We start from the raw sequence: 20868 nt of genomic DNA on the forward strand, positions 1-20868 counted from the left end.
ACACCCTGATCAAGCGACGACTACAGAACATGAGTAGTCTTTGTTATAAATATCAAAGTTTGGTGTTTTGTTTTGGTTGTTATACAAAGTGAGAGTGAATTAACGTAAAACAGAAGCAGATGTTTTGAAATTAATTCTATTGAGACAAAAGAAGGGTTTGCTGTGGCAGTCAACTAGAAATATACATATCACCAAAAAAAAAAATTATTATACATATCACGAATGTTTCTAAATAAAATAGTCCATTGAAATTCAGTGAGATTTTGTTAAAAATATATGAATAATAGTGTACCTAAACAGAACAAAAACTTCTGTCTTATACATTTTATTAATATATGCGTATTCAAAATAAAAACATGCAGATGCATAAACAGCTTCACTTTCTTTCCATGATCAGCCAATTTTATCAGGTAAATTGCTAGGGAATCTCATAGTTTTCGTTAGGAAGGTCGGAGCTAGAGAGATGGTAGAGTAGATGCCTGAAGTAGTCTGTTCTCATCAACAGAGCTTGAAGACATATCAGGATAAAAATCTTGAGAGAAGCTAGGGTTACCGACCATATTAGCACCATAAGGGTCCTGAAAATCAAAGCAGAAGTCATCTGAGAGACAAGGATCTACAACGTTGAAGCTGTTGGTAGTATCACCCATACACATATTCTGATCAAAGCCAAAAAGCTCATGCTGCATCAACTGATTAAACGCGTAGTTACTCACAGATTCTTGTAACTCTGGTGGGAACACTGAGTAATCTTGTATGTTTGAGACGCAAGGATCTTGAAAGTTGTTAACCGTACACATGCTCTGATCATAGCCACCACTATAAGGCATCATCAACTGATAATCTGACCCCCCAGATTCTTGAACCGCTGAAACGCAAAGATGTTGAAAGTTGTTGTTCTGATCATTAACACAAACCTCATGATTTTTCAAGACAGACTCTTGTGGTAACTGTTTGAACTGGTTAGGGTTCAAAGATTCGTTCTGTTTCTTTGCCGCAAGAAAACGATGTCTTTCTTGCAACTTAGAGTAACTTAGTTCCAAGGACTGAATCAGTTGGTTGATTTGGTCGGGAGAGTAGTGAACAGAGATTGGATACTTTAATACTTCAACATTCTTCTTCGCCCTCTTCTTGAACTTATGAAGCATCGTCTTCTTATCCTCCATCTTGTTGAGGAACTCGTGAAGATTGACGCTTTTCTTGCGTATCTTGGCTTGGTCTAATTGGATGTAGCGGAGAGCGAGGGATCTCACTTTGTCTCTGTCCTCAGGCCATGTCTTCAGTTCGCCGTCAGGTCCGTAATGAATGACGCAGGCTTCGATATCACAGAGAGTAGTAAGCTCTTGAGCTTTCTTGAATATCGTCAAGAGTCTGCTGTTCAAACTCGTTGCAGCGCGTGAATAACTAGAAGAAGAAGAAGAAGCAGAAGAGCACTTGGAACAAGAGGAAGGACGAGGTGATCGCATGGTGAGCTTTTCTTGTTGATTTCTCGAAAGAAGTTGTTGTTTTCTTTTCTATCGCACACGAAGGAGAAAGAAGAAAACAAATGAAATTGAGTGAGAAACTTTGTGAATTGGAGTTTGATATATTTATAGACTTTTCTTTGATGTGCGGTGAAAAAAAGGAAAGATTTACCTCAGAAATTATGTAGCCGTTGAGGTTTGTGAGAAAAAGGAAAGATTTACTTTAGATTTTGTTTGATTTGTTTTAGATAGATTTTTTTGTATGACATCGATTGAGCTGGAGAATCACGTACAGAGAACTGAAGACATGGCCCAAAATATAAATCTTCCAATCAATGCCGCACGTGCCCATACTCTAAACGCACCGGTTTATCTCAAATTATAAACGCACCGGTTCGGTGCTTAAACGCAGCGTTTAATCGATTGTGTTAACAAATGTCAAATACTCCAAAGAACTTTCAAGTTTCAACTGCACTTCCACCTCATCAACTTAGAGCCAGCTCAGCATCATTCTTTCACTTCTTTTACTCGCTTTCTCTGTTTTGCCTTTTCTTCTTCTTCTTCTGTCAAAAAAGTAACTTCTCCAAGAAAAGAGAAAAACCATTTAGACTTGAACTAAGAGACTTGAGAATCTAAGGCAAACATGTTTGCAAAACTTCCACATGCATGGCTCCAAAACTAAAGCTCAGATTAACATGTGGAGATGATTTAATCAAGACACGATATACCACATGAGGCGTTCAAATTCTCTTAGGAGACAAAGATGGTGTAGTAGTTTTATGCAATTGAAGATTTTTTTAAAAAAAATATTATAGAAACGTGATTGATCAACTTACAGCAGAAGTAAAGAAACATATCTTTCAAAACAAAACAAAACCACATGTTGATTTGATTAATATATGAATAACTCGAATTTGCAAATTGATGGAATCATAGACACAAGAGATACTATTCTTAATTTCTTATTACATAGAACAAGATACTACAAAACATATAACGTTTCTGAAAAAAGAATCATTACAAGAAGAGATGGATCTTTGAACAGATCCTTAAACTATGCAAGAGATTCTCTACTTTCGACGAACTCTGTGTTTTCTTGGTTGGTCAGATACGTAGGTTTTGAAAGAGATTCTCAACGTTGAGGGTAGCTTTCTTGGCTTTGAGTCTGCACTTCATGGCTTTGATCTGAGCATCAAACTTTTCAATCCTCTCCGACAAGGCTTTGACCATCATCTTCTTCACCAGAGGGCTTCTCGCGAAATCATCATGCGAGAACTCCAACTCCCCAGGGCCCTTGACGACACTTCTAAAGCCATGAGAGCGAAGCTTTGCGATAAACTCTGTCAAGTTTCTGCCCAATACAGAGGAGTATTTGGAAAGAATGTCGCTGCGCAGCTTTTTCAAGTCCCAAACGATGAAACTGTTGTTGTTGCTTTTGTTCCAAGAGATGATCTGATCCGACGAACAATCGTCCACAATCTGATATAACTGGATGTAGAACGAAGACGTTGAGAGTTTGCGAATCATCCTTCTTAGTTATCGGTGGTGGTAGTAAAACCCTAGATTTGATTTCTGTTGGATAAGCTTGAATAATACTTGTGATGAAAGTTTCCTTTTCTATGTTGTGTTTATCTTAAGGATTAGAAAATATAATGGGAATAGGAAATTGTTAGTCCCTATATATATGAATGCATATTGTGATGCATAAGGTGTGACTTTATGATTTGTGATTGATTGAATAAGAGAAGGACTTCTTATTATTGAGTTTGTGATTCTATATTTGGTATCAGAGCCTAATAAGCACCTCGACAATCTTACACAGCCATGGCCGACGTCAAAGAAGAGATCGCGACGACCAAAGAAACCGGACCAGCCACCATCAAATTTCCGATGTTAACTTCCTCGAACTACACGGTCTGGTCCATGAGAATGAAGATAGCGCTTAAAGTTAGTGAAGTTTGGGAAGCTATAGAACCTGGAGCTAAGGATGAAAAAAAGAATAACATGGCCATCGCATACCTGTTCCAGTCCATACCGGAGGCCTTGATCTTACAAGTAGGCGACTTAGATACAGCAAAGGCAGTATGGGATGCGATAAAGGCACGATATGTTGGAGCTGAGAGGGTAAAAGAAGCTAGGTTACAAACTTTGATGGCGGATTTCGATAGACTCAAGATGAAAGATGAAGATACAATCGATACCTTCGTTGGCAAGATATCCGAAATTTCCTCTAAATCTGCTTCTTTGGGAGAGATGATAGAAGAACCAAAGCTTGTTAAGAAATTCTTAAAGAGCTTGCCAAGAAAAAAATTTATTCATATTGTAGCTTCGCTTGAGCAAGTTCTTGACCTTAACTCAACGAGCTTTGAGGACATTGTAGGACGACTTAAGGCGTACGAAGAAAGAGTCACTGAAGAGGAAGAAGAAACCGATGATAGCTCCGGGAAGCTAATGTATGCTAACTCAGATTCAAGCGGCGAAACTTACGGCTACAATAACCGTGGTCGAGGACGCAGCGGTCGATCAAACTGGAGAGGAAGAGGCCGCGGTCGCACAACTTTCTTACAACAACGAGAAGCGTATAGACAAGGACGTGGTGGAGATCTCTCTCATATCACTTGCTTTAAGTGTGATAAAACTGGACATTACGCCACAGACTGTCCCGATAAAGCTCTAAAGCTTCAAGAAACTGTAGAGAAGAAAGATGATGATACACACGAAGCGGATACCCTCATGATGAATGAAGTAGTTTACTTAAACGAGAAGAAGGTAGATCCAAAGAAGTTTGAAGCTGATACAGATACGATAGATGTGTGGTATCTTGATAATGGAGCCAGTAATCACATGAGTGGTAATCGTATGTTCTTCTACGAACTAGATGATACTATCACTGGGAAAGTACGTTTTGGCGATGATTCAAGGATTGACATAATGGGTAAAGGTTCCATTCGATTTATCAGCAAAGGAGGCGTGAAAAAGATGTTAAATAACGTCTACTACATACCGGCTCTTCGAAGTAATATTGTTAGCTTGGGTCAAGCTACTGAAGTGGGTTGTGAAGTTCGAATGAAAGAAGACGTTCTAACTTTATTCGATCGTGAAGGACAGTTGATGATCAAGACTACAAGGACAAAGAATCGATTATATAAGGTTACACTACAGGTTGATAAAATGCAGCAGTGTCTTCAGGTTAAGAGCCTTGGAGACGGAAACTTATGGCATGCGCGCTTGGGACATATCAACAAAGATACAATGAGAATGATGGCTAGCAAGGAGTATGTCGAGGGATTACCGAACATCAAACGCGACACAGAAGCTTGTGTATCTTGTCTGCGCGGGAAACAAACACGAAAACCGTTCCCACAAGCAACGAGCTATCGAGCTTCATCACTTCTTGAACTCGTACATGCGGATCTTTGTGGACCTATCTCCCCGACGACACCAGCACTCAACAGATACGTCTTTGTTCTTATTGACGATCACTCTCGCTATATGTGGACAGTACTATTAAAGGTCAAAAGTGAAGCCTTTGAGAAATTTAAGCACTTCAAGAACCTTGTGGAGCAAGAAACACATACTAAGTTAAAGTGTTTTCGAACAGATAGGGGGGGTGAGTTCACATCCAACGAATTCCAAACCTACTGCGAGAAACATGGTGTTAAGCGACACATGACTGCGCCATATTCACCTCAGCAAAACGGTGTAGTTGAGCGACGAAATCGAACACTCTTGGAGATGACTAGAAGTATCCTAAAACATATGGACATGCCGAATCATCTCTGGGGAGAAGCCATACGACATGCAACCTATCTGATTAATAGGGTTACAACGAGGTCCTTGGAAGGACAAACTCCGTACGAAGTGATGAAAGGAAGAAAACCAAACCTGTCTCACCTAAGAGTGTTCGGGTGCGTGTGCTACGCAAGGACAGAAACGGTTGGAAGAAAGAAGCTCGACGATAGATCCAGAGTTCTGGTCCATCTCGGAACAGAGCCAGGGTCTAAAGCATACCGACTACTTGATCCCCTGAGCTTGAGAATTGTCATAAGTCGTGATGTTGTGTTCGAAGAAGCAATGCGATGGAGATGGAGTGATAAAAGTGTGACAACGAGACTCGATAGTGAGGGCTTTGAGCTCACCGTGAAAGGCTTGGGCCAAGATGATCACGAACTCGAAGCTTCATCTGATACAGATGATGATAATCACGACAATAATGATTATCATGAAGCTCTTGATAATCATGATGATGAAAATCAAGTTGGGGGTGACGATGAAAACGACTTTCAGCCAAGACGATCAACGAGGGTTTCTAACAAACCAACCTACCTCGATGACTATGTTCTGCTCGCAGAACTTGAGGGTGAGCAATTGTTGATGATCATAAATGAGGAACCATGGAGTTTCAGCGATGCTAAGGAACTGAAAGTTTGGGTTGATGCTTGCAAAGATGAGATCGTATCTATTGAAAAAAATAAAACTTGGGATCTCGTGGAACTACCTACAGGAATCAAACCTATCGGCCTTAAGTGGGTGTTCAAGATCAAACGTAATGCTGATGGAACAATAAGTAAGTATAAGGCACGACTAGTAGCCAAAGGTTACGTTCAACGGCATGGTGTGGATTATGAAGAAGTATTTGCTCCGGTGGCTCGCATTGAAACTATTAGGATGATCATTGCTTTGGCTGGATCACATGGTTGGGAAATACACCATCTTGATGTAAAAACTGCTTTCTTGCACGGAGAACTAAAGGAAGAGGTTTATGTTACTCAACCAGAGGGTTTCATCGTTGATGGACAAGAACACAAGGTTTACAAGCTTAAGAAAGCTCTCTACGGTCTACGACAAGCACCAAGAGCTTGGAATATAAAGCTTAATGAGATATTGCGCAGCTTGCGGTTCACAAGATGCTCGAAAGAGCCCTCGCTCTATCGGAAGGAAGAAAGTCGAGAAGTTCTTGTCGTGGTGGTCTATGTTGATGACCTGCTGGTTACTGGTACCTCCCTTGATGCGATACTTGAATTCAAACGTGAGATGGCTACAAAGTTTGAGATGAGTGACCTCGGAAGGTTGACATACTATTTGGGTATTGAGGTTATACATTATGAAGGAGGAATCTTACTCAAACAAGATAGGTATGCTCGCAAAATACTCGAAGAAACTGGCATGAGCTCATGCAATCCGACTCACGTACCATTGGAGTTAAATGCGATGTTCTCCAAAGCTCCTAAGGAGGAGAAGGCTGATGCAAAAGAGTATCGTCGGAGCATTGGGTGCCTACGCTACCTGCTACATACGCGACCAGATTTATCATATAGCGTTGGGGTTTTGAGCAGATATATGCACGAACCTAAAGCCTCTCATGCAGCAGCTATGAAACAGATCCTTAGGTATCTGCGAGGAACTTGTTCTCTTGGGCTTCACTACTCACGACAAAGTGGAGCTAAGCTGGTAGGTTATAGTGACAGCTCCCACAATGTGGATACAGACGACGGCAAAAGCACTTCAGGACACATATTCTATCTTGGGGAGAGTCCCATTACATGGAGCTCAACGAAGCAGGAGATAGTAGCACTGTCGTCATGCGAGGCTGAATTTATGGCTGCAACTGAGGCAGCAAAGCAGGCTATCTGGCTTCAGGAGTTGCTAAGTGAAGCAGTTGGAAGCGAAAGTAAACCGGTGGTCATCATGGTTGATAACAAGTCTGCTATTGCACTTACAAAGAACCCAGTGTTCCATGGAAGAAGTAAACACATACACAGGAGGTTTCACTTCATAAGAGAGTGTGTCGAAAAGGAACAAGTTGAAGTTGAACATGTCCCGGGTAGTGAACAGAAAGCTGATATCCTTACGAAGTCGCTTGGAAGAATAAAGTTTAAGGAAATGAGAAAGCTTATTGGAGTACAAGATGTGAGTGAAGATGGCATCAAGCTTAAGAGGGAGAATGTTGGATAAGCTTGAATAATACTTGTGATGAAAGTTTCCTTTTCTATGTTGTGTTTATCTTAAGGATTAGGAAATATAATGGGAATAGGAAATTGTTAGTCCCTATATATATGAATGCATATTGTGATGCATAAGGTGTGACTTTATGATTTGTGATTGATTGAATAAGAGAAGGACTTCTTATTATTGAGTTTGTGATTCTATAATTTCTGGGTTAAGACAGGAGATGAAGAAGCACAGAAGACAGAACTAGAAGTAAACCTAAACTTCTGAGAATAGAAATCGAGAGACGGAGAGCGAGAGAGAGAGAGTAAAAAAGGAAACTTTGAGTTGTTGCCGAGTGAGATTAGCTCTAAGCTTTATGATGATTGATTATATATAGAATATTTCAACCGTCATAATATGATTAATTTCCTTTTTTTTTTCTCTTTCAGATTTCCTTTTTTCCTATTAAAAATGGACGGTCAAGATGTGATCGAATGAATTTCAACGGTCAGGTTACGATTAATTTCATTTTTCTGTTTGGGATTTCCTTTTTTTTTTTCGGTTTGAGATTTTCCTTTTCTTCTTATTGGACGGTCAGGATATGTGCAGGAGAATATGCCACCAATCAGTGCCGCGAGTGACCGGAATCTAAAACTTACAGTTCGGCTCAAGTTATAAAAAGGCTGTTTTGCTTGAGGATTCGGTGCTTAAACACATCGTTTTACTCGGCTGTGTTGTTAACAAATACTACACAGACTTGACTTTCAAGTTTCAATATGGTACTTCAAAGGATGATCGGATCCAATGAACGGTCATTGGTTAACAAAACGTAAATAAGTCAACAGGTAAATCACTTGTTAACATTTTGACCGAACGATCATTCACAATCTTATTTATACAACCAGAAGAAGAACAAATACGACCCAATTTTTAAACTGTCAGTCATCTTCTACCCTTAACATATTTCAAAATTAGAAACGTTAAATTTATATTTGTTGGAACACAAAACTTTGTGATTAGGAGCAGTTGTTGAGTAGCGGCGAAACTTATGGTGGAGCTGATGCGGGGAGAGTCAGCTTCTAGGGTTCAATTTTTGTTTCTGTTTTTTATATCTATGACGATTGCTTCTTGGTGAAAGCTCATGATGCGGAGAGACGCTTCCTTCATCATGGATCTACCTTTCATGCAGCGATGAAATCGTTAGGAGGAGAAGATTAGCGGCCGGCAAAAAAGAGTTTTGTTCTTTTTTTTTTTGGTAAAAATACTAAGATATTATTATCAACTTTTTGTTTTTGATAAAAACACAAGGTTAGCAAGAAGCAGAAAAGAAAAGAAAAATCTAAACATAAATTCGATCTGGTTACAACAGATAAAGCAGACACAACAACCACCACCGCAGTCCCAAGGCTCAACCAAGTCCGCACCATCCACTTGCCATAAAAAGATGAACCAAGTTCAACCGAGTTTTGTTCTTTGGTTCTCGGAGATAACACGCCGAAAGACTTCACAATGACCGAGTGGTTAATCGGAGGCGTGAACCTTGTCAGCGATCCAGAGTCATTATTTAAACATAACCTTTTCTGTAAATCATTATTTAACTTAGTGGGATAAATGGTACGTCGAAGGATGACGATGTGAAATGAAAAACAAAGGATTTTTCTTTTCAAACGTGATTGACAATCACATTATATTTGATTTGATTAATATATATATATAAACCGGATTTGCATATTGGTCAAACATAGATGCAAGAGAAACTACTCTTAAAAGATCATACTAATGTTGGGCTCCTTTTAAATCGACAAACAAAATAATTAAATAACTAGGATGAGACCCGCGTATTAGATACTAAGTTTGTTTACTAAAAAAAAGAGACACTACTCGTATTAGATAAAACAACAAGTTACAAAAACATATACTGTTTTGAAGAAGTTAAGAGTGAGAGTGAAGTTGGACTATGACTCTGAGTTTGCAGGACAAGGCAAGACGAAAGACATGTACTTACTTGAAAGCACTGGTCTTTCTTTACATCGTTGTCTGGCAACAGCCTGATTGTTCTCCGTCATTGTCTTAACAACTACATAACATGAGTAGTCTTTGTTTGGTGTTTTAGTTTTGGTTGTCATAGAGTAGTGAGAAAGAAGTAACATAAATTAGAAGCAAATGTTTTGAAATTTAATTCTGTTCAGAAAAAAAGGATCTGCTGTGACAATCAACGAGAGAAATACATATCACAATGTTTCAAAATAAATTGTTTTGCATTGAATTTCTACGAGTTTTCATTAAAGATATGACCATGCATACATATATGAATAGTGTACTAAACCGAACAAAACTTCTGTTTTCCAGTTACATTTATATATATATATATGCGTATTCAAAATAAAAACATGCAGATGCATAAACAGCTTCACTTTCTGTGATCATCAGGTAAATTGCTTGGAATCTCAGAGTTTTCGTTAGTAATGTTGGAGCTAGAGAGAGATGGTAGAGTAGACTCCTGAAGTAGTCGGCTCCCATAAACATAGCTTGAAGACATGTCCGGAAAAAAATCTTGAGAGAAACTAGGGTTACCGACCATGTTACCACCATAAGGGTCTTGAAAATCAAAGCAGAAATCATCTGGAAGCATGTTTGGGAGACAAGGATCTACAACGCTGAAGCTGTTGGTAGTATCACTCATACACATATTCTGATCAAAGCCATAATTAAGCTCACGCTGCATCAACTGATTAGGTTCTTGTAGCTCTGGTGGGTGTGCGTTTGAGAGCCAAGGATGTTGAACGTTGTTGATGTTACCCATACACATCATGTTCTGATCATAAAGCATAGAGTGATAACGTAACGCAGATTCTTGTACCGCTGAGTAATCAGAAACGCAAAGATGTTGAAAGTTGTTGCTGTTCTTATCATTAACACAAAGCTCCTGATTTTTCAACACAGACTCTTGGGTGAAGTGGCTAGGGTTTAAAGAATGTTGACGATCCTCCAAGTTTGCTTTTGCCGCAAGAAAACGGCGTCTTTCTTGCAAAGTAGAGTAACTTAGTTCCAAGGAGTGAATCAGTTGGTTGATTTGGTGGGGAGAGTAATGATCAGAGATTGGATACTTTAGTTCTTCAACATTCCTCTTCGCCTTCTTGTTGATCATCGTCTTCTTATCCTTATTCTTGTTGAGGAACTCGTAAAGATTGACGCTTTTCTTGCGTCTCTTGGCTTCGTCTAACTGGATGTAGCGGAGAGCCAAGTCTTTCACTTTGTCTCTGTCCTCTGGCCATGTCTTCAGTTCGCCGTCAGGTCCGTAATGAATGACGCAGGCTTCGATATCACAGAGAGTTGTAAGCTCCTGAGCTTTCTTGAATATCGTCAACAGTCTGCTTTTCAAACTCGTTGCAGCGAGTGAATGAGTAGAAGAAGGAGAAGAAGAGCACTTGGAACAAGAGGAGGGACGAGGTGATCGCATGGTGTGGCTTTTCTTGTTGATTCTCCAAACACTCTCTTGTTTTATATCGCACACGAAGAAGGAAGCAACAACAACGAAAGAAATTGCGTGAGAAACTGTGTGAATTGAATTGGATGGGTGATATTTATAGATTTTTCCTTACGGTGAAAAAGGAAAGATTTACTTCAGATTTTTAATTTCCCTTTTCTTTTACTAAATTGAGCCGTTGAAGATTGTGATAAAAGGAAAGATTTACTTCAGATTTTTTACCATTCACTCCCCTCATTAATTAACGGTAATGTCATGTGCTTTAGATTTTGTTTGATTTGTTTTTGATTATTTTTTCATGTGCTTTCTCAAAAAAAAACTTTTTTCATATGTGTTTTACCGCCGCAATTTTTTTTCCGAATGCTATCGTATTCAAAAACTAAAATGCTGGTATTAAACCAATTTCCGTTTATAAATAGATATATCTGATTTGATTTTACTCCCGGTTTAATCTAATGTTAGTCAGTCTTTGTATTATTTGATATTTCCTGGTTTTAAACCAATTTTGTGATGTTTTTGATAATGTAACCAACCTTACAGATTGTTGAACAAAAAAAAAAACCAACCTTACAGATTCAAAAATGCTTGGCATTCACATACTTCAATTGAAAAAACATGATTCAATAATTTCCTTTTTTTTACTATATTGAGCCGTTGATGATTGTGAGAAAGGAAAGATTTACTTCAGATTTTTTACACCTCTCTCTCTCTCTCTCTCTCTCTCTCTCTCTCTCTCTCTCTCTCTCTCTCTCTCTCTCTCTCTCTCTCTCTCTCTCTCTCTCTCTCTCTCTCTCTCTCTCTCTCTCCTCGTTAATGAAGGGTAAATGTCATGTGCTTTAGCTTTTATTTGATTTGTTTTAGATTTTCCTATGATATCGATTATGAATGCAAAAACTATTGATTTTTTTAAAACCGATTTTTTCAGTTTAGAACTAGATATTTGATTTCCGGTTTAAGTAACCCAATTTATCCGACAGAATTGTGTGTGTTTTCACTCCATACTAAATTGGGTACGCCGGTTTGGATTAGATATAAACATGATACTTTTAAAACCCCAAGATTGTTAACTGAAGGAAGACTAACCCTAAAAATTTTACAGCCTTTTCTTGGATGGAAGTGTGCAGCTATTAATTGTGATGCGCAAGTCTAGAGTTATGAAAATGCAAACAAGGATCACTATTAACTATTAAGGCTGGTTACTTGTTGTGTGTCATTACAAACAAACAAACAAGGATCACTTTTTTGTTGACAAATTTATTTACAAGAAAGATGAAATCTTTGATCCGTTCGTACACGTTGCAAGAGATTCTCTATTTTTGACGAACTCTACCTTTTCTTGGATGAGTAATAGTACATAGAACATAGAACATAGACAAAAGAGATTAGCAAACGTTAATAGGATATACTATTCTTATTACATAGAACAAGATATTACAAAACATATACCGTTTCTTAAAAAAATCACAAATTTAACTACAAGAAGAGATGAATCTTCGATCCGATCCTTAAACTTTGCAAGAGATTCTTTACTTTTTGAGGACTAAGCTTTTCTTGATTTGATTAGATACGTAGGTTTTGAAAGAGATTCTCAACTTTGAGGGAAGCTTCCTTAGCTTTGAGTCTACACTTCATGGATTTGATTTGAGCATCGAACCTCTCAATCCTCTCCGACAAGGCTTTGACCATCATCTTCTTCATCAGAGGTCCTCTTTCTAAATCATCATGTGAGAACTCCAACTCCCCAGGACCTTTTACGACTGTTTTGAAGCCATGAGAGCGAAGCTTTGCGATAAATTCCGTCATGTTTTTGCCCAAAACAGAGGAGGATTTGGGAAGAATGTTGCTGCGGAGCTTTTTCAAGTCCCAAACGATGAAACTGTTGTTGTTGCTTTTGTTCCATGAGATGATCTGATCCGACGAACGGTCATCGATGATCTGATATAACTGGATGTAGAACGAAGACGTTGAGAGTTTGCGAACCATATTCCTTAATCGAAACCCTAGTTTTGAATCGTGAGAAAAGGGAAGAAGACAAAGAAGGAGACACCCTAACTCTCTGAGAAAGAGACAGAGAGAGTAGAAAAAGGAAACTTTCACTTGTGGTCGAATGAAGATTAGCTAGCTCTAAGCTGTTTCGTGAGTACTACTCTATATAGAGATTATTTCAACGGTCATTATATCCTTTTTTGCAATTGGGCGATCAAGATATGATTATCAACGGTTAGTTTTCAAAGTACAAAGTCGGTTCGATATCAATTTTGCATTTACCGGCTTATAGTGTTTATGTTACTTCTGTCCTTGAAAAAAGGCAAACCGGCACCGTCTCATAGCCGTCAATCAGTGACCACCTATTGCAAGACTGTTTGATGCCTTCACGGGCTTATAGTGGGCTTCACTGACTTATTTTAATATAACCGGATTGTCATAAACTAATTTCTTATAATATATTTCATTTTGTATATTTTATTATATCATCTCTAATAAAATATAATAAATATAAAATAATTGATTCCAAAATGGAGATAGTTTGTAAACTAACTTATTAAATTATTCATATGAAATATTAATGTTTATCATAAATATATACAAAACCAAATTTATAAAATTATTTATTACAAAATTAATTTAATTATTTCCAAAAAAAATATTAAAATTAATTTATAAATAAATTAGAATAATAATAAAATAATATTAAAATTAATTATTCATGTGCTTTTTAGAATATAAAAAAAAATCAACTACAAAATTTATGTTCGGAAAAATGATTATTATTTGAAGGTGTATTTATTACTATTTTATAAAAACGTATAAAAACTATTCAATTAGATCGAGATTTAAACCTAATAAAGGTTATTTTTTTACAGATACATTATTTAGAATTTTATCAAGATTAAGAGACGCCACAAGTGAATGGAAGTGAATTGAGTTGCTTTCATATACCCATAAACGGACTTAGGGCTGCGCACGAATTATCCTTTCGGAGGTATTTCTGATTTAATTCATATGTTACATATATTTTCGATTTGCTTTGCTCAGAAAATATACAAATATCTGAAAATACGTAGATATTTACGAATATTTATGAATACTTACGGATATATAATTTTGTTTTAACTAATACAAATAATCTAGAGAAATTGAGATAAATTTGTTCTTTAAAATATTTTATATGATATATAAAATAAAAAATAAACGAAACAGTCAAATTATATGTTTTAAAATTTTTAAATTTATTTATAAGAAAAAAAACTTAAGAAAAAGTTATAGATATCATAATTTTTTTAATACTTTTATAACTAATAATGTGAATAGAAGATATTAAATCATATGTTACAATATCAATTACATAAACTCATACATTGAAAATTTTACATTTAATATATATATATATATATATATATATATAGCTATCCGTGCGTGAACGGATATCTGGTTCTTAAAATCTTTGTATTTATGATTTATTTTTTTAATGGGTATTGATTTTATGTATTCGTTTTGCTTCGAAACTTTACGAATATCTCGATTTTCAGATCGAATGGAAACAAATAACAGATTGAATCCGATTTAACTCATAAAATGTGGACCCTTTTGGCTTTATCTTTTGGATTTTTCAGATGTAATTTGCTCTTTTAATGTAATTGATACGCGATACAGATGATTCTAGGCGGACGCCTCATTTTGATCCTACTAATGTTAGGGACCGTAAATGACAATGTAATGTTTGTTTTGTTGTCGGCCTTTGGATGTTTTCGCCAACGAATGATTAAAATAAAAAAGAATATTCTTTAAATGGAGTATTTTATATATGCATCATTACTCATCAGTGTTGCCAAAACAAAACTTTCTTATTTTGCTAATTAGTGACTAACCAAAATAAATGCTTCGTATTTTTCAAATTAATCGTAGTTGAAAAATATTTTTTTATAAAATAACTATTGTTTTATGATTTAATACAGTTTTTAGATTAATTTATCTCTTTCACATGTAAATAAATTAATAAAAATAATAAAAGTTATTGATAAATAATAAATGTAAAAGTGAACATTTAACTATTTAATTAAATTTGTGAAAGTCTTTTGAAAGAATGAATAAATATTAAATTTGCATAAAAGATACAATTATGGTTGTAAGGATTATTTGGTTTTGAGTAAAAGCATAAAAGATAGTTTTTTAGTTAAAAAAAAAACTATGTAAGGAATTTAACAAGGAACTTTATTTTGAGAATGAAAACTTCAAATTATTTTTAAATCGTTTTATATTTTTTTATCTTAATATTTAATTTTCATAATAATTCATTATAAGCACTAATAAATAATAAAAACACAATAAAATTTTACATAATATTTATATTTATATATAAATATTTTGGTGTAAGAAAATTTGTTTTTTAAGTACTACATCAATTAGAAAAGAGTACGGAATGGTTGAATTATATATATTATTTTTATTTTTAAATAATTTAATTAAAATTTTAACATATTTTATGTACTTTATATATACATAATGATATATATGTAAAAATATATTTGAATATTTGGTCGAAATATTTTATGAAGATAAAATAATACTAATATTATTATATATAAGTTACATAATTAGAAAAAACTGAAATGGAAAATAAATAGTGTTTTGAGAACTTGAATATTTATACTATTAAGATTTTCAAAATTTGAGGATTTGAATCTGTTACAAAAGTAAAAAAAAAAATCTCAAAATTTGAGAATTTGAAAGCCTGCCAAAGATGCATTTGAAATTGAAACTTAAGTTATAACTAGATTTTGACCCGCGCGGTTGCGCGGAAATACTTATATTTATATTTATAATTTTAGCATCATTTAAAATTATAATTTATTTTCAAAATTAAAATTTTATGGTTTGATGATATTTTGTAAATTTTGGTTTACGTCGAGGTTGTACTCTTGATTTTTCGGTTTGGTTGTGGATTTTGATTTTTGGTTATAGAAATATAATAATAGTTTGATTATTTATAAATTTAAAGTTTGGTTTGTTTTGGGTTTCATTATTTAGTTTTTGGCTTTGTTCAAATAACAATGTTAGGAACCTAAAATTTTGAGTTCAGTTCGAACGCATGGATCTGAATTTAGATATGAAATTATGTGAAATTAATTATAAGAATATTCTTGAAATCGTTAAACTAAATATATGTTGAACAATACAAAACTTATTTATTGTATTTTCAGTTTAAACAATGTTGTAAGGTTGGCTATTTAAAATATATATCGTTTTAATTTACATGGAAAAAGTTTCAAAATATATGGTTATGGTTATATATGTTTATAATATAACAAAAAAAAAATATTTGGTTTCAGAATTTAAAAAAACAATGCACAAATTCAAAGTTGTGGAATTTATATTATAACAATAATCAATGATTTATTCATCTTTTAATTTAGAATGATATGCCAAATGATTTTTTTTCTGTTCAGAATAAAGATTTATTTTGTTCATTCTGAATTTAAAAATTGAAAGCTGAGATATAATTTATCTAATATAAAATTTAAATGTATATAAAATGTACTGAAAAATCTATGGACGATATATAGCATATGTTAATAGTCATGGTTTTGGTATATAACTTATTATTTATTTGTTATATATAGTATATAGCTTCTTTTACTAAGGTATATCAATTATATTATAAGATTCAAAAGGTATGTCACTAAAAAGATTAAATAATATTACTGAGGTAGGATAGGAGGATTACAAAATACACGGGGAATTAGGATTAGATTCTACTGAATATATATATATATAGTCATCTATAAAATTAATATTATGTAAGGGTGAATATATAAGAATATGGTATGTGATTCCACATTTTTCAAAATTCATTTCTATAGTAATACAAACCTTTGTTTCAAAATTTCTATGTGTAAAGGAAATTTAAATAACAATAATTAGTAGGCAATATTTAAGGAGGTAGTTATGGAGTAATATTTTAGTTTTCAAATATTATCTTGATTAGATTGAGTTATTTTAGGTAGGTCCATAATTTAAATGACTTAATAATATTAAGTCACAACATACTTAATAGGTCCAAATTTAAAATATGCCAAGGTAAATTTCAAATAGGACCCTATTTTAATAGAGTAGATTATTTCAACGCGACACTGACCTCTAAACTAAAATGCACATATATAATAATGTATCAAAACCAACAAAGGTAAACGTGAAGTGTGAACACAAGAGTCTCTCCATCTTATTTCTTTACTGAAAAATAAGCACAAGGAATCTGAACAACTTTGGCAAAAGGCAAAAAAAAAAAGTTGAAATAACCAGCCTAAAAACCACTAATCAAAGTCTAAAGATTGTATCTATCTCATCATTTACTACACGTACACAAATACAAAATACATACACTACCTATACATAGACCTCTCTGGAGTCTTAGCTATTAAGAATACAATTATTAATGTTACCTGCTATACTCCATCTCCCTTTTTGTTATCATTTCATTATTTGGTTCCCATGCAAGAAAAGGATAAATTTCCAATTGCAAGAGTGGTAAGCTTGAGCCTACTGTAAGTTAGTATTATATGTTATAGATCAAATTAAATTACAATCAGATTATTTGAATTATATTTTAGAAATCTATCCGAAATCTGAGATTGATGGGTCAAAGAGACCTCTAGTAAATAGTAACTAAGACCATTTAGTCATAGTTAACTATATTTAAAAGAAACTAGATCTCGATCCGCGCAACCGCGCGGGTGTTTGTTTCCATTTTTTTATATAAACATTTTGTTTACAATTCTAAATTGAAATATATTATAATATATATAAAGTGTGTTTATCACTTTTTAAAACATAATAATTTTACCATATATGTTTTTTATTGAATAAATTGTTTCAAACTCTCACATACGTCAGGTTTTTTTATTATTTTTTTGGATTGTTATTTCATTATTTAACTCGTAATTATATATAAATATTGGTAAATATTTTTTTATTGTTACCTCGAAAATATTGTAATATTTCGAAGTATGATTCTTAGCATCGTTATTTATAGATGGTTAAATAATTAGGGTATTGTAGAGAGTATATTCTTTGAAATCTATAATTAATAGACATTAAATAGTACGATATTATGTAATTAGTTGTTATGGAAAATATAGTAGATTTGTTGAGTGGTTAACGGTAATTAGTGAAATCTAACACATATGTTTGATATATATCGTTAGAATATTAGAAGTTGCAAGTCTCAAGCAAGAAATCTAGAAAAATCGTATCTATTGAGATATTTTGCTCCTATATACTTGCTTTTCAAGTTAAAATTTGATTTTATGATTATACTTGCTTTTCGAGAGAAATATATTTTTGACTTTGATCACAAATTTTGTAGATGTTTCAAAACTACCGATTGGTATAGGTTTATTTAGAAGAAAAAAAATTAATTTTATCACAAAACTTATAGATGGTTTTAAATCTAGTATGGTAAGGATTAAGATATGTATAATGTTGGTTTAACTGGTTAACCGACAGTATAGTCACATCAAAACCAAAAGAAAAAAAAATATAATGTGAATCAAACTTACGATTGATATGGATTTATAATGAAGAAAATATTAATTTTGAATTAGATCACACAACTTGTAAGTGGTTTGAAAATTAGAATGGGTCAGGATTAAGTTATGTTTAATGTTGGTATAACTGGTTAACCGGTAGTATAGACACACCAAAACCAAAATATGAAAAAAATTCTAATCAAACCATATTGCAAACATCACGTGCTTAACCAAAATATAAAAGATAATTTAATTCAAAGATAAATTATGGTGGTTATGTAAACTGTAATTAAAAGGGTACGGTTTTAGTATTGCGTGGATTAGTTAGCCATATAGTAAACCGGTTTTATATACTAAATCTAAAAATAATTAATATATTTAAATATAAAAATCTATTTCGGATATCTAAAATATTTTGGATCGTGTTTAATTTCAATTGTATAAATACCAAAAATCTGAACCAGTTTGGATGTTTAATTAAAAAAATCAGCTTCAGCGCTACTTTTTTTTATCGGATTCTGTTTGTTTCTTTGGATTTGGGTTTTTGTGTCAAATATAAAAACTAATACCATAGGCTTGAATACTTTAAAAAGAAAAGAAAAAGAAAATGAGGATTTTATAGTAACAACATAATAATTTAGTTGCCGTAGGTTTGATTTATTAAAAGTAAATAAGCATAGATTGATTATGTGAATTTGAGAATAACTGATTTGTGAATTTAAAATAAAATAGAATAGGGATATGGATATGTTTTAATAGGTAAGATTTACTTGATTTAGTTATGCTCATCATTTACTATTAAAATATATATTTAAGATACATTATGAGGATTTTATGGCTGATTTATAAACAAATATAAAAAGTTTATGGCATATAAATCGTTTTGTTTAGGTATATTCTTATACTGTAACAGATTTTTGTTTTTCAAAATTGGTGGCTTAGGTTGTATATATATATTTAGAATCGGTCGTATAGTCAACATTATTATGAACCGGTTAGGTACGATTGGGTTTTTTTTAAATGAACTAATATGAATTTATGATCAATATGAATCATGTATTAGGAAATCCAACACTTCAATGTTATGATAGACTAATAAAAAAAAACAAAATTTCATATTACATTGATTTGAGGTACTTTAGTAACTGGACTGGAAAGTATTGAAAAACAAATTTGTATCCTCATTCGTTTATGATGAACGATAGATCCAAATTAGAGATCACAACAACTTCTTATCTGTTAGAAGATCGTGACACCATAAGGAGTTCATTTAAGATAACAGAGATTTTTAAAAAAATTAAGGTGATTCATTTTAATAATGTTTCTGTATGTATTTATTAGGTGATTTAATATTTCTGTTATAATATTTTCTTAAGGTGATGAACTATGGTCATTAGAGAGCACGACAAGTTCATATGTACTACATAGTTTTGACATAGTTAGGAGTTCACTCATGATATGATGACATATTTTAATTTCTTTTATGTGATACGTGTATCATTTCATAAGTTGAGCTGATATATAGGATAGAGTTGTTATGATATTCGATTGATATTATATTAAATGATCCATTAATGATTAAGAAATGTTATTAAGAAATAAATAAAACATCTAAAGGATCTATTTTTTAAAATATCACACATGAATCAAGGTTGTGACTTCTATTTTAATATATAAGATATTTTAAGATAACAGAGGGATATGAAGATACCAGAATAAACAGCTTATATTCTTGCAAGTTAAAGGGTACCCACAAAACGAATGCTACCAATCAAATATTGTAGAATTCCAGCATATAGGTGATGATTGGCAATTGCTTTAGAAATGTTATAAAAATATTTCTATAGCTAATTTTTTTACACACATATTTTCTATCATGTTTTAGAAATATTTTCTAAAAATTTACAAAATTTTCTTTTCTTCTTGGCTTTAGAAAGCAAAATACATAGACACACTAATGTCTTGACTTTAAAAAATTTACAAGCAAGTAACTAAATCTTTTAAACTTACAACCAAATTCTACAACAAAAATTAATACAGCTACAACAAAGATTTATACAACAATAACAAAATTATCTAGAGTATAATTTTACAACAACATATATAAAGCTATAACGTATTATGACTAAGTCCATGTTTACTCTGTTTTTTTAACAGAAGGCATTTTAAAATTATGCACGATGCTAACCAAAAAAAAAAATCATGCACATAGATCAAGAAATATTTATATTTTTATATAAAAAATCATTAATTATTTATTTATCTATTATTCAACCAATAATAAAATATAATGTACTATAATATTAGTTATATGACATTAACTATTAATAAATTTTATATAGAAACTTGGAAATGTTAACTATTTTAGAATAAAAAGGTTTCTTTAATTCGAAATATATAAAAAAGGAGAAAATAGTAAAGAAAATACTAAATTAGAGAAATATATGTCAATGTCATAGAA

General features: G+C 33.1%; 4 protein-coding genes across 5 annotated transcripts; all 4 read right to left on the reverse strand.

Annotated features, from left to right (window-relative positions):
* Positions 1 to 309: 309 nt before the first annotated feature.
* Positions 310 to 2100, reverse strand: LOC106448306 (agamous-like MADS-box protein AGL75). 2 transcript variants are annotated; one of them, XM_022718815.2, is made up of 2 exons: positions 717 to 2100; positions 310 to 578 (listed from the first exon to the last, which is right to left on the reverse strand). In XM_022718815.2, exons 1-2 carry the CDS (start codon positions 1464 to 1466, stop codon positions 456 to 458), a joined length of 873 nt encoding a protein of 290 aa, XP_022574536.1. In that variant the 5' UTR covers positions 1467 to 2100; the 3' UTR covers positions 310 to 455. The 2 variants fall into 2 exon arrangements, with proteins under 2 accessions (XP_022574536.1, XP_013745664.1); XM_013890210.3 differs by having other exon boundaries at positions 310 to 2099.
* Positions 2101 to 2567: 467 nt separating this feature from the next.
* Positions 2568 to 2990, reverse strand: LOC106448307 (heat shock factor protein HSF8-like). Its single transcript, XM_013890211.1, has one exon. The coding sequence runs from the start codon at positions 2988 to 2990 to the stop codon at positions 2568 to 2570; it is 423 nt and encodes a 140-aa protein (XP_013745665.1).
* A 6308-nt stretch (positions 2991 to 9298) lies between these two features.
* Positions 9299 to 11333, reverse strand: LOC106448308 (agamous-like MADS-box protein AGL75). The gene has a single exon (XM_013890213.3). The coding sequence runs from the start codon at positions 10852 to 10854 to the stop codon at positions 9805 to 9807; it is 1050 nt and encodes a 349-aa protein (XP_013745667.1). The 5' UTR covers positions 10855 to 11333; the 3' UTR covers positions 9299 to 9804.
* Positions 11334 to 12441: 1108 nt separating this feature from the next.
* LOC106448309 (heat stress transcription factor A-4a-like) lies at positions 12442 to 12864 on the reverse strand. Its single transcript, XM_013890214.1, has one exon. The coding sequence runs from the start codon at positions 12862 to 12864 to the stop codon at positions 12442 to 12444; it is 423 nt and encodes a 140-aa protein (XP_013745668.1).
* Positions 12865 to 20868: the final 8004 nt, after the last annotated feature.

The sequence above is a fragment of the Brassica napus genome, chromosome A4, assembly GCF_020379485.1.
Source record: "Brassica napus cultivar Da-Ae chromosome A4, Da-Ae, whole genome shotgun sequence".
In the NCBI taxonomy this organism is placed as follows: Eukaryota; Viridiplantae; Streptophyta; class Magnoliopsida; order Brassicales; family Brassicaceae; genus Brassica; species Brassica napus.